The following is a 17,539-nucleotide window of genomic DNA, read 5'->3' as shown; positions in this document are numbered from 1 at the left end:
GCCCAGCTAAACACAATGAAAGTTAGTGATTCCATAGATGGAGAAAACAAGCCTATCCCTGTTCACCAGTAATAATATAAAGCAGTGAAAATCCAATGCCAATATCACTATCCCACTTGCACATGAATCATTACAATCTTTCATAGTTTAGGCTCTGGTGTTTTTATGTCAATGAAACCTTTGAGTAAACTTGGTCAATCTAAGTCACCAATGACCACAAGAGAGCATTATGAAAAATTTTATGTTTAAGCACTATAATCATAGTAAAATCCAAAATTCAGAATATGTTTTAGTTCCTTGACTAAACGTTGTCAGATACTTCATCTTTTTCATAAATATGTAAGGATCGAATTATTTATATTTTTCATGTTGTAACTAGCATTATGTTGACAATGGAGCTTCTTCCAATCTCATTCTATCTTTCGTAAAAACCTGGAAAACTTAACTGAAAGGAGATACAATAAAGATAATTGGGAAAATTAATGGATATAGTACACGGCATTTGTCAAATACTATAAAAGTATAATGCCAGAAAACTGTGTATTCAAAGCATGAAAAGATATCTCCGACAGCTGATCTTAAGAACTGCCCATGCTCTATATTTTTTAATCAGACCGTATAAGTGGTATCCAACACTGAATTTATAATATTCATATTGTTCTCTTAGAATATGCATATTACAAAAGTATTCCACTTTTTAAGCATACAACTAATACCTCAATTTCCTCTTTATATTTCAGTATTGAGGCTTCCATTATGTTTCTGAGCTTGAAAGTTTCACTTTCGACATCAAAATGGTGTCCTGTGGTTTCTGAAATTCTTTTCCAATGCCGTAACATCATCGCCTTGTTTGACATATGCTCCAGGAGTGGACAGCACTCACTGAAATCATCAACAGTTTGCTTCAGATCGAGGAACGCTTTCCATTCTTTCAAAGCCCGAGGAAGCCTACGGCATCTGAAACACCGAAAAGAAAACTGAGCCATAATTTGTACACAGTCAGAAACACTTAAAAATATGTTTATAATTTTAGATTGCTACTTATAATATCACAGCCATAAAAAAGTTCTTGAGATTATAGTTCAAATATTTTTGTTGTCACATTTTGTTTCAAAGTAAAAAAGGAGAATGCTTGCAGATTCCCATCTATCCAGAATTTGGATTTCTGGCCATTTGATTATCCAACAGGGCATTCAATCCAAATATGGAGAGGTGAAGCATCATGCCAGGATGCCAAATAGAGCTTGTTCTCAACTATATCATCAATGTGTCTTTTAGGAGTTTATTGTAAAACAAGCTAAAAGATCTTCTGACTGAAATGATAACCCTAGCGTCTTCTAAGCGAAAGAAATTATTTTATTTTAAAATATATTGCAAGTTAATGAAACCGAGCCATAATGTAAAACATTGCAATTCTGGCCTGATTGATCAGAATGGCTATGGAAGTAATTTGACTTTTAGTCAATGGTGTGTTTGTATTTCTTGCAGCAACAGCAACAGCCTAAGAATCATGTCATAAGGAAGAAAAATATTCTAACAGCGCAGGGAGTAAGCAGCAAGATTTTTAAAATATTGAATTTCTGAGATTCTCCATTAAAATAATTTCTTTGAATTGTTCTGCATCTAACCAGTAACTCATCTCCTGTAGTCCTCATTGATCAAAGGTGAAACACAAACAGAGCCAGCCGGTGCCATTGTTTAGCTCTACTATTAGATTTATAGGAGCCTTATTCTTTACTATGCTACAAATTTAAAAGAAGATCAAACAATCACTATTATGGTTAGCAATTAGAGGACAAGATATACATGTCATTAAAGTATACTGCTTCACATTATAAATACAGTTTCATTTTCAATACAAATTACACCATGGACATTTGCAGGAGACATACTCATCTCGTAATGTGACATTTAATTGCAACACCAACCATCTTCATGATCTTTCAAGAATGACAACTTTGATTTTTATAGTCCTTTTAATGTAAGACGTGTGCCTGTGTGCTTCACAGAGACACAGGGGAAAATGGACTCCAAGCCAATAAAATTTAACTAGGAGCAATCAAAGACTTATTTAAGAACGAAGACTTGACAGCAAAAAAAGATTTTATAGGGAATTCTAGTGAGTGTCATGCACACTGCTGAAAACTGCAAGCAATTGCAGGACAAAGTTTAATGTGGATGTACAATAGGATTGATTAGGACAGAAATGGAGACTAGAACTTATGAATGGTGGAAGATTACAAGTATTGGGGTAGCACTGGAGTATTAATTGTTAAAGTGATGAAAGCCTGTTGAGGATTAGAGCAGCAAATCACCTGATGTAAAGGCAGATGTAAAGAATATTATGCAGACAGAATTAAGCAGTCCATGTGATTTAAAGCATATGAGGTCAGAAGCAAAAAACAGATAATTTAGTTCCTGAAGACTCTGAACAACGAAAAAAGCAGAATATCTGCAGCTAAATGAATAACTTGTTTAACAATATGTTAGAAACTCTTATATGCATGAACAGAAGCCTGCAAATTTAAAATGACAGCACAATGAACATTTTCAGGGGACAAAAACATCAGTTACTCCAAAAACTAATATTTACCTGGTCTGAAATTCCATAAGCTCGTTGTTGATTTTTTCAATGTTGACCTCTGACCACAGGATGTCATAGTAACTATTGACTGTATTGATCACATTGTTATACAATCCATATAGCTTTTGGAGTAAAGCCAACTGTTTCCTTATTTCCAGCAGCTGGGGATACTCAGTGACAGACAAGCCAAACAGCTCCTCACCACCTGTATATGTGATGTACTTACGAAACAGGTTGTCAAATTTATTCTGGTAGCAAAACAAAATACACAAGTCCTAAATATTAATGATTTGACGATCAATACATGTGGTAAAAAAACAATTCCCCTCTGAGTCAGCAATACAAATGCTACAGACAAAGGCCATTATGACAACTTTCGGTAATGTCCATGAGCAAACTTGGTACCAAACTAGCACTGAACATGCGCATGGGCCATTCCAATGCAGACTATGCCCGAAATCGTTTTTGGTAGTCACGAGTTCTGATGTAGGGAGTATGCAAAGAAGAGAATTATGACATAATTCAACTAATTTAACTTCAGCAGTGCCATTTTAAGTTGAATGCTCCAGCTAATAGTTTTTCTTAACCTTACAGTCATGCATTCACTCACAGGATGGATTAGTGTTACTTAAATGCATTACAAACTACCATCTACCAAACTACTAGGGGCGACATGGTGACCCAGTGGTTAGCATTGTTGCCTCACGGCACCAGGATCCCAGGTTCGATTCCAGCCTCAGGCAACTATCTGTGTGGAGTTTGCACATTCTCCCGTTGTCTGCGTGGTTTTCCTCTGGGTGCTCCGGTTTCCTCCCACAGTCCAAAGATGTGCAGGTCAGGTGAATTGGCCATGCTAAATTGCCCATAGTGTTAGATGCATTAATCAGAGGGACACGGGTCTGAGTGGGTTACCCTTGCAGGATCAGTGTGGGCCGAAGGGTTTGTTCCCACATTGTATGGAATCTCACCTAATCAGGTTAGATGCTGAATGATTTCCACTGACTGTTGCTAAGCAGCAAGTGGTGGTTGGCATTCTTATTTCGAGTTGCTGAAGATGGCAGAACGTGGGGTGGAACATGATGAAGCCCTAGGCTCTGACTTCAAGGGTTCTGCACAGACAACTTAATCCCAGTGAAATATGCATCCCCATCCTGGCCTGCTGCATGACCAGGAAACTGATCAGAGGCAACACAAAGAACCATAAGCTGTTAACAGAGGAAGGAAATGGAAAAGCAGAATGGCTCTCTGTAAGAGGCAGCATTCCCCTAATCCCCTCTGAAAGCACTTCATTTTCTTTAAACTTACTGAATAATAATGTGACATGTTTCTGTTTTACTGTGGGTGCTAGCTGAAATCTTCCATTTCCTATGGTAGATCTACTGCCTCGGGACAGGATGGTGACAACTCATCAGTTGTGAGGATGACTGAGACCATGAGATTATTTACATCATGTCACCTCCTGGCTCAAGAGGGTGATATTTTGATCTCCAGTTTGTCTTCCACCATTGCCTGAGGAAACTCAACAAACAGCTGGATACAAAGAGGTAGCAGAATGGAGCAAGTATACATCTCAGGCAGGATCACAAACAGAAATCCATGGTGAAGGGTGCCTTTAACTGCATGTATCTCACCATGTAGTTGAGCAATAACTAGAGCTAGCCTTGCAAAAACCTGTTAAGTCATGAAGGCATTCAACAGTACATTTAGCACTGACTGCATATAGAACAATAGCAATAAACAGGCAACATTAAATTTGCTTACTGTCTGCATTGGAAGGATCCAACACAGTTTGGTCTTATATTATAATGCCCCAAAACTGTATTTGGGGATGGATCCAATATTTTCACCTTGCACTTCTGCAGAACAATGAAATGGAATTTGTAAAAATGTATTGTTCCCTAACATCCTCTGTCCATTTATTTGTATACTGACTCAACAGTCAATGTAATAAGTACATGACTGGTCTATCAATCAATGGTCTGAAAGTTTAAAATACACCATAGTGATTTATGAAATTAAGTTCAATACAATCTTGAAAGCTGTGGGCAATATCTCGCAAAACATTCATAATATCTATGACCATAACAACGAGAACATACCTGAAAGATTATGAGTCGGTCACTGGCATCCTGTGGTGCCAGGCCTATAACCATTGGTCCTTCCTATAGTAAACAGAAATAAGGCTTACTAATGATGTTGTGAACACGAAATTACAAAATTTTCTAATAGGCAAGGTCTCAAAATATTGATCAACAAGTGACTACTATGTAACATTTAGTGCTATTTTCAGAAAAAAATGGTTTGAAATAAATTATTCCATCTTTCTAAAATATGGAAAATTAGCAAATCTTTTGAATATATTTACATATATTTAAGTCAGCAAAACAAACATTGATTCACTTATTCTAATTGATGTTTTAGCGTACCTTTTCATAATCTGCATAAAACTCATTACAGTCATCAATGAACGTCTGCACATTGTTGATCAATTCTCCTCTGAAATTTGGCTGTAGGGCAACTATTTCATTCTGAATCTCACTTGCACGCACCAGCAGTTTTTCCCAAGTGTAGCGAAGCGTGTCTACTTTCTCTATCTCTTCCTTAGCCACAAGCAATTCATATTTGTTTAACATTGCATAGGACTCCTATTAAAATAGCAGAAATAGTTTTCATGGGATAATTCAATCTTATATAATGGGCAGGGATAGCCACAGGGCACAAAAAATTGCAAATAGTAATACACAGGGAAAAATTGAATGATGGAATTATTTTTATAATCTTTATAGTCCACATAAAATGATACCACAATAAAAATGTCCAGCAATAGTGTGAGCAGAGAACCACAAATAGCAACTTGTGACTCACATGTATTAAATCATTTTGTTCTCAGTGAAAAAGCATTATAATAACAATTTGCTCTTTCTAAATCACGTAAAAAGGGGAGGATGACAACATAATTTGTACCAGCCACTGAAACAAACTAAAAGCCTCCTCTTTTAATTTTGTTGCACCAAAATTACTGATGGCACTTTAAATTACACAATTATAAAACTTCCTAATGAAGAAAAATAAATACAGATGCTGCACATTTTCAGGTAATATGAGTAAATAAATCTATGCTGAATAGTTCTTAAGAACTATCAGCATTCAACAACATTATTTAGACTGTTTTTCTTGTACAAGCATTATGTTAAGGGAACACAGAATTTCTAAACCGAAACAAAGGTTTACCTCGATGGGTCCTACTTGAAAGTCAATGGAAATTTGTTGTTCTCTTATTTCTTTAAGTGCAGCCATGGCTATTCTAATATCATCCAAATCCTTGATAGGCCGATTCAATTTTTTGCTGACTTCCTCTATAAATGTAAAAACATTCTCCATCTCAGTCCTATACTTTTTATTGCAGTGTCGACCCAAATCAATCATCCAAACTTTGGTTTCTGAAGTTAGTGCCATCTTGAGATCAGCTGAAAAATGCAACAACTTTTAATATTCTGCTTAGATGGATTAAATTACATTACAGGCTTCAGATGATTTGGAAAACATGCGAACCAATTAAATGCACCTTCTATATTCAGACCTGGATTTAGATTTTATTTCACATCAACTGAAATTTGCACTTTGTCTGAATCTGACTCATGTAAAAACACAAGTCAGACTTAAGTTTATTGGCTATACTACTTGGGTTAGATTATTTTATTTTATGATGTCATGACCAAAGTGCTGAGAAATCAATTAAAAATCGAAACTGGATTGTTTTTCAAAAGTTTGGACAATGCAAATGCCAGTTTTATACACAGGCAACAGGTTACTGAACAAGATTTCTGCCTCTTAGAAAACAATTATGCTGTGTTATTTTCTTAGAAGAACATATAAAGATTGAAAGTTTCTAACAATGTCTTTTTATTTAAAAACACCTTCATTATGATTTGTTTATTTATCCCCTAACTCCATCTCAGAGGGTTCACAATCATTATTTTACTTCCTACATGATAATTTAGATAAGGTTTATATTTTAGTTTTTTTTTGCAGTCTGTGAAAATTCCACCATCTGTATGGCTGATCAACATACGTACTGCTTACCGTGTTGCTGGATGCTATAGATCCCCTATGGAAGGCACAAAAGTAAAGTTGAAAATGGAGAAGTCTCAGCCTCAGATGCTAATATTTTCATTGGAAACACTTTGTGGGGTCAATACAGAGCACAATTCTCTCACTCCTCATTGCAAAATTGGGTTATTGGTGCTCTAAACTTAATGCTAGAAATTTATTTGAAAAAAATTGTGAATGAATGCTTTTTAAATCACCGACAGAAGTTATATTTGTAAACCTGATCCCATCAATTGCAAAAAACCATAATCGGAACCACACACAGATTGGCTATGGCTCACAAAACCAACATGGATCAAAGAGAAGAGTGAGCTGAAATTAGCATTTTATCCAAAGGCAACAAAACCAGTCAGCCCTTCTTCCACCTCCCATTTGATTGGCGCCATTAAAAGAACACTCGCATTTTGAAGGTGGAAGTTCATCTATAATTATCAAGCCTGAAAATATAACTTCCACAGGCATGGAATGTACAACCAGCTTATATTTCAAGCAGTTTTCTGGGGGCGAACAGGGGAGACTGCACACTGAAGGCAGGCAGGTAAACAGTCTCCCTCCCTCTTTCATCCTCCCTCTCTCCCTGTACCAACATTGACAAGACAAAAACATCAGGAAACCAAGAATATTTATTTTTCGCTACTGCTGACAGTCGAAGAAACCAACTATTGTTGGAACTTCATTCATCCAAGCAGTTAAAGGATATCCATTTCATTTCTAATTTGCATCTGCAGGCAATCAGGAAATGACTTACTCATCATGGAATTACCAACCTCTGAATTGCTCTCATAGCTAAAATATTTGTTTTGGTTCTTTTTTGTTTTCATTCATGGGACATAACATGGCTGGCCAAGGCCAGTATTGAATGCCCATCCCTGTTTGCCACAGTGGAGGTAGTGGTGAGCTGCTTTCTTCACCCACTGCAAACCATTTGCTGTAATAGTATCTACAAAACTATTAGAGAGGGTCTTCTGGGATTTTTATCCAACAACACTGAAGGAATGGCAATATAATTCCAATTCAGGATAATGTGTAGTTAGGAAGATAACTGCTCTTACCCTTCTTGATGTTAGTGATCATGGTTTTGGAAATGCTACCTAAGGAACCTTGGAGGATTTCTGTAGAGCATCTTGCCGATGGCATAAGTTACCTACTCCTAGTGAGTATCAGCGATGGAATGCATGTCTGTGGAGACGGGCTAATCAAGTGGGTTGCTTTGCCCTTTGTCCTGCTTAATGATAACCCTCAGGATGCGAATGGTTGGGGAATTCAAATGATGGTAATTACATGCATATTGAATTAAAAACCTCACATTTCTTACCCAAAATGTGCTCTACTAACTGGAGTCTCTTTGTTACTGAACAATATTGATGAAATTTCAGACAATCCAAAAAAAGCAACAGGGATTAAAAAAAAATTGCCAGGAACAGTGCCTCAAAAATGGGACACTTACAAATGTCTGTTCCCAGTAGCGACTCACATATTAAGTGAGACATCTCAGGTTTATAATCAGAACAAAATTAAAGAAAATGCACATTGACAGGCCTTTTCCTTTTAGAAAAAGTATAAAATTTGTTTCAATAAAGCAGACTGTTATTGAACTCAAGTACTTTTGATTGCTTTACCAGTGTAAAGGGCTAATGCTCCAACGCAAATATATTCCTGCTCAGAATTTATCTTTGATTCCAAGTCCCGGTAGTAGAGAACCTGTAATTCAAACTCAGATAGCAGAGGGTTCTGTTTCATAAAGTCTTGAATGGCCTCTTCCCTCTCTCGCTGCCAGATATGGTGATAACATTTGAATTGATCCAGAGCAGTCAGAACCTCCTTAAAGTAAGGTGAGAAATACGATTAGCATATGGGGCAGAGGAAATACTGTTATGCTTGCAAGTCAACTGATGCATCATGAAGTTCACTTTAAAATGGTTTGAGACCATTGGACTTGTTCAGGTGAATATTGGCACTGTTCAAAGTTGAGCTGCTATATCCTTCTGATGTCCTGGTCAACATTTATTCCTCAAACAACAACATTTTAAATGGTTCTTTGACTCTGCTATTTGTTAGATGTTGCTGGATAAAAACTGGATCCTTGCATAACAACTGAGGCTATGCTTCAAAATAATTACTATTTGTGAAGTTTTTTGGAACAACTTAATCCTCTCTTTTGATGGGCATGCTTAACTACTCACTTTACAAAAACATATTAAGAACACCATAATCTTATGTACCTATTAGATTATTTACTTATAGTGTGGAAACAGGCCCTTAGGCCCAACTAGTCCACACCGACCCTCCAAAGAGCAACGCACCCAGACCCATTCCCCTACATGTACCCCTTCACCTAACACTACTGGCAATTTAGCATGGCCAATTCACCTAACCTGCACATTTTTGGACTGTGGGAGGAAACCGGAGCACCCGGAGAAAACCCACGCAGACACGGGGAGGATGTGCAAACTCCACACAGTCAGTTGCCTAAGTCGGGAATTGAACCCAGGTCTCTGGCGCTGTGAGGCAGCAGTGCTAAACACTGTACCACCATGCTGCCCATTAGTCTTCAAACATTTCGGGCTACTGCAGTGATATAAATTATTAAATCACATTAGATCAATTCATTACCATAGTTGCTGCCAAATCTAGGTTTGACAACAAATGTTTTGAAACATGTTATAAACAAAAGATGGGAAAAAAAGTATCTATATTGTGCCTTTGATGTGGATAAAATGCCCCAAAATGCTTCAAGGAAGTGCCATAAAGCAAACATCTGACACATGGACACATACGGTGTTGTTAGAGAGGATAACTAAAAGGTTTGGCAAAAAGGCAGTATATCAGAGTTGGGAGTAAACCTGCCTCTGATTTACAAGGTTCTGGTTTCAATACCATCTTTTCAGCGAGGTGTTAAATCAAGGCATAATGTCAATGTTTGGTCAATGCAAAAGATCCTATGACCCTATTTCAAAGAACTGCAGTTTTATTATTTCCAGCATCCTAACTAATATTTATTCTGCATTATACAAAAACAAATCATCATGGTCATTATCACAATGCTATTTCTGGGAGTTAGCTCTGTGCAACTTGACTGAGGCACTTCCTATATAACAGTGGTTACTCTTCAAAGAATATTTTATAGACCAAAAAAAAACACTTTGAGATGTCTGGTGCTCAGGGAAAAAAAAGTAACATATTGACAAGTCTTTCTTTCCAAGAAGCATCTGAAATGAGGGTAGGGAAGCAGGGGAGAGATTTGGGGAGAGAATTTCAGATTACAAGGCTTTTTAGCCAGCTGGAGGCACTATCATAAAATTAAAATCAAGGATTTTAATATATAATAATGATGATAAGCATGAACAAGCGTGGGTCATTTGGCCCCTCAAGCCTTCTCCACCATTCAGTGGGATCAAAGCTGATCCGACGGTCCTTACGTCCATTTCCCTGCATTTTCTCCATAACCTTTAATTCGTTTCCTGACCAAGAATGTATCTATCTCAGCCTTAAGTATACACAAGGAATCTGGCCCTGCAGCCTCTCCGTGGAAAGGAAATCCAAAGAGTGACAACCTCAAAGCAGAAATTCCTTTTCATTTCTGTCTTACTCTTTTACTCTGAGACTATGACCTCTGGTCTTAGACTCTCTCAAGAGGGGAAACGTCGTCTCAGCATTTATCCTGTTAAGCCCCGTAAGAATCGTATTTGCTTTAATGAAATTACCTCTCAATTTTATAAACTCCAATGAGTAGTCCCAAGCTGTTTAGCCTTCGCTCATAAGACAATCCCTCATTTGAGTCAACCTTCTCTGAACTGCCTCCAAAGAATTTATATCTTTCCTTCAATAAGGGAAGCAAAACTGCTTACAGGACTTCAGATGTGGTCTCACCAGCACTTTATACAGTTGCAGTAAGCTTCCCTACTCTCATATTCCAACTCCCTTGGAATAAGGGCCACAATTCCACTAGCCTTCTTGATTACACGCTGCACCTGTGTGCTAGATTTCTGTGTTTTGTGCACAAGTTTGGGGGTAGCTTTCAGCAGTTTTTATCGAGTAAAATAATATTCTATTCATTTGTTCTTTCTTCCAAAATGAACAACTTCGCATTTTCCCACATTATACTCCATTTGCCAACCTATTGCCTAATTTACTTAACCCATCAATATCTCTCCACAAACTGTCTGTTCCCCTCTCGCAACCTGCCTTTCCATCTATTTTTGCACTGTCTGCAAATTTAGCTACAGTACATTCACTTGCTTCCTCCAAGTCCCATCACTGATTTCTGTGGAATCCCAATGGCCATGAGTCACCAAGCTGAAAAAGCTCCTTGGTGCATCCCTCCCTCATGCTGACTCCTGACCTTTAGTCAATTCTCTATCCATGCCAATACACTATCTCCGATGTTGGGTCTCATCATGACAATGTTTTAGGAGGTATATTGTCGAAAGCCTTCTGGAATCCAAATACAACACATTTACTGGTTCCTCTTTATCCACTCTGGTTGAGACTTCCTCTAAAACCTGTAATAAATTATTCAGACACAATTTCCCTTTCATTAAGCCATGCTGCCTCTGCTTGAATAGATTATGATTTTCCAAATATTCTACTGTATTTTCCTTAATGATTGATTCTAACATTTCTCCAAAAATAGACATTAGGCTATTCGGCCGATAGTTACCCACTTTTTGCCTCTCTCCCTTTTTGAGTAGGGATGTCACATTGGTCGTTTTTGAATTCTCTGGTACTTCTCCAGATTTTTGGAAGATTATAACCAATGCTTCCACTAACACTGTAGATCCTTCTTTTAGTATCCTAGGAGACAAGGCAGCAAGGCGAAGGGACTTATTTGCCTTTAGCCCCATTAGTTTATCCAATACTATTTCTTTAGTGATGGTGATGATCTTAATTCCTATATTCTTTAATACTAGTCCCAGATGCTGATGAGGAGGACTGGAGGAGGTTAGCGATACAGAGGGTTGTGGAATTGGAGGACATCATAGAGATATAGAGTGGCAAGGCAATGATGCAATTTGAATTTTAAAATTGAGGTGTAACAATGAGGAGTCATTGTAGGGCAGTGAGCACAAAGGTGATGAGTGAAAGGGACTAAATACATGTTAGGACATTGACAGTTCAGTTTTTAAGAGTTGCTCCAGCTTGTAGGAACGGGAAGTCCAGCACTGGCATTGGCATCAATGAAGGTTTCAGCAGCCGGCAAACTGGAGAGAGAGGATGGAATCAAGCTATATTATAAATATGGAAAAATGCGATTTCAGTGTGATACTCCATAAATTCATTGTAGGATCAAATGTAATGTACAGGTTGTGAACAGCGTTTGTCAACCTCAGATCATTGACAAGGAGAAAGATGGAGTCAGTAGCTACTGAATGGAATTTGCAGCAGAGACGAAGACAATGGCTTTGGTCTTCTGAATATATAATTGAAGAACACTTCTTGTCCAGTACGGGATCTCAGACACGCAGTATTTTAATTAAAAGACAGAGGAGAAGTTGGGAGAGATGATAGTGAGGCAACATTCAGTGTCATTAGTGTACGTTTGAAAATGAATGTGTTTTCGATGATGTTGTCAAGAATCAGTATGTAGATGAGAAATAGAAGAGGGACAAATAAGAGATTTTTGGAAGACCCCAGTCATAACTGACAGGAATAGGAAAAGAAACCATTTCAGGTGATTCAATGGCAATGATTAGACAGGAGACAGTAGAACCAAGTGAATACTGCTCCAATTCATAATTACAAGAACATAGGTACACAGACTTTGACAATGTAATACATTGAAGAAGGAGGATGGTATGGTCAACTATGCCAAATGCTAAAAATGGGATGTGAAGAATGAGGATGAACTCATGGCCCAGTCACACAGAATGTCATCTATGGCTTCAATAAAAACCTTTTTGATAACATGATAGGAACAAAATATAATTAAGGGGATTGAGAAATGGAGATGTCCTGGAAAGATGGGCAAAGATTTAGGAAAGCTTTAGAAAGAATAAGAGATTGGAGCTGAATGGGTGGTTTGGAAGGATGGTGAGGTCAAACATTGGTTTCTTGGGAGATGGTATAATGATAACAGATATTCAGACAGATCTAAGGGTCCTCACCTGAAATGAAAAAAAATTAATAACATCAGTTAACGTGGGAACCAGCAAGGCTGGTCAGCAGTTTCCTGGGAACAGGTCTGAGGAACTGGAAGTGGTTATCATAGATAAAATAAACTAATGAATAATAAATTCTTTCTGGGTTATTCACTTGGTGTTGGAATATTCACTCACTTTGAGCCTACCTGGATGCTCATAACATCTCTGCCTTGTCAGTACTGCTTATTGCCTTAATATTTGGCACAGACATAAAACGAGGACACTCGCCATGGTTTACAGCAGTCCTCAGTCAAATCAAGGAGCATAGTCTTCAGTCAGAGGTTCCTGGGACAGTTCGTCAAAGGCATCCTCCAACACCAGTCAACAAGCTAGGACATAATCAGTCACACACTTGGTGCAGTCAAAGTCATTGTCCTCTCATCATCAAAAGTGAGCAGCCAAAGTTCAGGCAGCTCACTGCTCATCCTGACCCTATCTGCTCAATTGTGGGCTGCTGTCTTCCTGGAGTGAAATAGGAGCTGGTATTAAGTAAGATGAAAGTTGGTGCCACATCTGTTACTGTTGCTGCTGGTGGGGAGATGACCCAAGCGAGTCAGTACGCAATGCAGAATGATCAGTGCATTCAAGAGCAGATGACAGCAAGTGAGGGAAGACGTTGCAGACAATAGTGAGAGTGGTATAAGCATGAGTGGTAGGGGGAAGTGGGTACAGTAACAGAGATATAATGAATTTGCAGTATCAGAGTAAACACTGTAGAAGGACACTGGCCTTTTTCCTACATGCTGTGCATTCCTCCAAACAGCTGAGACCTCACTGACTTCACTGACTTCGAACAAGGTTGGCATGGTCTGGTGTCATGGCCTCCTCTGCTGGCCATGGGGATACAGGACATCCCACCTCCGTACCACCCTACCTGCTAGAACCTGAAGATCCCTTCCTGCTAAGTGGAACACGAATTTCTATTCTCTGACATATCTGGGCAAATATCAGGAAATGTAAGTAGCAGCTCTGGACTAACAGTCCTCACCTCAGCGTACAATGACCTCTTAAAGATGGCACTGGTGCCAAGAGTGCCAGTCCATTCAGCGACATCCTGACAGTGGCAAGATGTTCCAGTTAAAGTGGCAAAATGGGGGTAAAATCAGACCAGATGGGTGTTACCCAGGTGGGGTAGGTATTTAATGAGGTCAGTTTGATTAGATGCAGTGAGAAACCTTGTTTGGTCTCATGGAGAGAAACCCTCCATGAAACTAAACAAAACTGATGCTAAGTCAAAAACATGATTCTGTACATAGTGGTATTTAGTTTTGTTCATTCTGTATTGAATATTCATGCAAATTTCCAGTTTGTACTTGCACTTTGTAGGATACAGTTACACTGCAGACCCAGTTGATCCACTTTTTGTATGCAAGGTCATTAGTCAAGATCATTCTCAGCGGGGATAATTCAAATATTGTACATAAACTCAATGTCCTGCTACGACCCTGTCAGATATCCACAAAGCTTGGACAGTGCTCTTAAAGCTCCTCATTTTCTTGCCTGCCCCCACCATAAATTCCACCATACCCAGGATACTAGGTCCTTCTCACTTCACTCCTCCATGCTCGCAACCCTACTTCTGTCTTTCCCAAATCTGTCTTCCATTCTGCCATACCCACCCCCTTCCACCATTCCCACCCCCTTCCACCATTCCCCACCCTCTTAATTCTGTCTCACCTTGCTGCTCCTGAGTTGAGGTGCGTTCAACAAGAACCAATAACTTCATCCTCATGTCCCTCGGTTTTTTTTAGATTAGATTCCCAACAGTGTGGAAACAAGCCATTTGGCCCAACAAGTCCACACTGAACCTCTGAAGAGTAACCCACCCAGACCCATTCCCCCTACCCTATTACACCACATTTATCCCTGACTAATGCATCTAACTTACACAAACCTGAACACTACAGAGAATCTATCATAGCCAATTCACCTGACCTGCACAGCTTTGGACTGTGGGAGGAAACTGGAGCACCCAGAGGAAACCCATGCAGACACGGGGAGAATGTACAAACTCCACACAGATTGTCACCGGAGGCTGGAATCAAACCAGAGTCCTTGGTGCTATGAGACTGCAGTGCTAACCACTGAGCCACTGTAGCCCCTCAGGACGAGGATGACTCTGGCATTGTGGGGACTGAGCTGAATCCAATGCTGGATCTGTATATCCGGCCACAGGTGTAGCAGATGGTATTTGATGTGGTAAGTATATTGCTGCACAAAGCCAACTAGTGCACCTACCTTGAGATAATCAGGAGATTCGCCACAACACTGACATTTTCCTCAGAGTAGGATTTCATTAAAAACTGTTTCACACTCATGAGATTTCATGACTTGCAAACATTTTACAAGTATGTTCCCATCACAGGCCATCATAATGCTTGACACACAGCAAATAGGTCACCTGCATGACCTCTGCATCTCAACATTCACTTAGAAATTGAAATTTCACAGCTCTAATACTTTGGGCACTCAGAATGCCACACTTCCTGCACTTGCAGGCTCCGTAAAATTTCCCTGCAGAGCCAAAGCTCCCATCAAATCAATGCTTTCCAATTGATTGCATTCTGGGAGGAACACATCTGGAAAAACATAAAATCACTGACTGCAACATCCGAGTTCCAAACTGAACAATATTAACAAACATCCGAAGCTGCTGTAAGTTTCAGAGTGTAGTGACAACAACAGCATCCAATTTCACTATTATTTTTATTCCAAAATTCATGTCTATACATTTTATTCTGTGGAGTAAAGGGAAACCTCAATATCAGCTTTTGTTTAAATTCATGGGCTTTGGCCATCATTGGTTAGGTCTGCATTTATTGCGTATCCTATTACCCTGGCCACGGTGGTGATGAGCTGCCTTCTGAAATACCCAGAATGTTGTCAGGAAGGCAATTCCAGGAGCTGACCAAGTATCGCAGAAGGAATAGTGAGAGCATTCCAAGTCATGGCTGGGTAGGTTTTTAAGGGCACTTGGAGTTGTTAGTGCTACGATGTCTCTGCTGCCCTTGTTTTTCTAGATGGAAAGGTCATGAATTTGCAAGGTGATGCCAGAGGAGTCGTGGTGAATTATTTCAGTGTATCTTCTAAATGGTACAAACTACAGCCATTGGTGGTAAAGGGAATGACCATAAGACATAGGAGCAGAAATTCGGCCATTCAGCCCATCGAGTCTGCTCTGCCATTTAATATAGCTGATAAGTTTCTCAAACCCAGTCTCCCGCTTTCTCTCTGTATTCCTTGATCCCCTTCAAGAACCTATCTCAGTCTTAAATATACTCAATGGCCTGGCCTCCACAAACTTGCGTGGCAATAAATTCCATAGATTCACCACCCTCTGGCTGAAGAAGTGTCTCCTTATCTCTGTTCTAAAAGGTCTTCCCTTTACTCTAAGATTGTACCCTTGAGCCTTAGTCTCTTCTATCAATGGAAACAGCTTCCCAACATCTACTCTGTCCAGGCCATTGAATATTCCGTATGTTTCAATTAGATCCCACCTCATCCTTCTAAACTCCATCGAGTATAGACCCAGAGTCCTCAAAATTTCCTCATATGTTAAGCTTTTCATTCCAGGGACTATTCTCGTGAACCTCCTCTGAACATGCTCCAGGGCCAGTACATCCTTCCTGAGATATGGGGCCCAAAACTGCACACAATACTCCAAATGTGGTCTGACCAGAGCCTTATAAAGCCTCAAAAGTACATTCCTGCTTTTATATTCAAGTCCTCTCAAAATAAATGCCATTATTGCATTTGACTTCCTAACTACTGACTCAACTTGCAAGGTTATCTTCAGAGAAGCCTGGAATAGATCTCCCAAGTCTCTTTGCACTTCAGACTTCTGAATTTTCTCCCCATTTAGAAAACAGTCCGTACCTCTATTCTTCCTACCAAAGTGAATGACCTCACACTCTTCCATGTTTTACGCCATCTGCCACTTCTTTGCGCACTCTCAGAACCTGTCTAAATCCTTTTGCAGCCTCTCCGCCTCCTCAATGTAACCTGTCCCTCTACCTATCTTTGTATCATGTGCAAACTTAGCCAGAATGCCCTCAGTTCCTTCATCTAGACTGTTAATGCATAAAGTGAAAAGTTATAGTCCCGACACTGAGCCTTGCAGAACACCACGTGTCGCTGGCTGTCATCCTGAGAAAGACTCTTTTATCCCCACTCTCTGCTTTCTGCCAGACAGTCTTGAAATCCAGGTAGATAACATCCATTGGCTCTCCTTGTTCTGACATGCTCATTACTTCCTCAAAGAATTGTAACAGATTTGTCAGACATGACCTCTCCTTAATAAAACCATACTGACTTTGCCAAATTTTACCATACACCGTGGGCGGCACGGTGGCACAGTGGTTAGCACTGCTGCCTCACAGCGCCAGAGACCCGGGTTCAATTCCCGCCTCAGGCGACTGACTGTGTGGAGTTTGCACGTTCTCCCCGTGTCTGCGTGGGTTTGCTCCGGGTGCTCCGGTTTCCTCCCACAGTCCAAAGATGTGCAGGGTCAGGTGAATTGGCCATACTAAATTGCCCGTAGTGTTAGATAAGGGGTAAATGTAGGGGTATGGGTGGGTTTCGCTTCGGCGGGTCAGTGTGGACTTGTTGGGTCGAAGGGCCTGTTTCCACACTGTAATCTAATCTAATCTAATCAAGTACTCAGAAATCTCATCCTTCACAATTGACTCCAAAATCTTACCCATAA

General features: G+C 39.5%; 1 protein-coding gene across 2 annotated transcripts in view; it reads right to left on the bottom strand.

Moving 5' to 3' along the window:
* dnah5 (dynein, axonemal, heavy chain 5) overlaps window positions 1–17,539 on the bottom strand; it is a 343,383-nt gene that overhangs the window by 204,835 nt on the left and 121,009 nt on the right. For both annotated transcript variants that reach the window (XM_043689617.2, XM_087987009.1), the window contains 6 exons: window positions 8,314–8,515; window positions 5,816–6,051; window positions 5,011–5,229; window positions 4,684–4,746; window positions 2,594–2,832; window positions 717–957 (listed from right to left, as the gene is read on the bottom strand). In XM_043689617.2, coding sequence (XP_043545552.2) covers window positions 717–957; window positions 2,594–2,832; window positions 4,684–4,746; window positions 5,011–5,229; window positions 5,816–6,051; window positions 8,314–8,515 — 1,200 coding nt within the window. The remainder of the gene's footprint in view (window positions 1–716; window positions 958–2,593; window positions 2,833–4,683; window positions 4,747–5,010; window positions 5,230–5,815; window positions 6,052–8,313; window positions 8,516–17,539) is intronic.

The sequence above is a fragment of the Chiloscyllium plagiosum genome, unplaced genomic scaffold, assembly GCF_037043375.1.
Source record: "Chiloscyllium plagiosum isolate Xiang-an unplaced genomic scaffold, Cpla_swu_hap1 HiC_scaffold_5, whole genome shotgun sequence".
In the NCBI taxonomy this organism is placed as follows: domain Eukaryota; kingdom Metazoa; phylum Chordata; class Chondrichthyes; order Orectolobiformes; family Hemiscylliidae; genus Chiloscyllium; species Chiloscyllium plagiosum.
The sequence above is the reverse complement of the archived record's forward strand: the minus strand, read 5'-3'. Positions and strand labels throughout refer to the sequence as shown.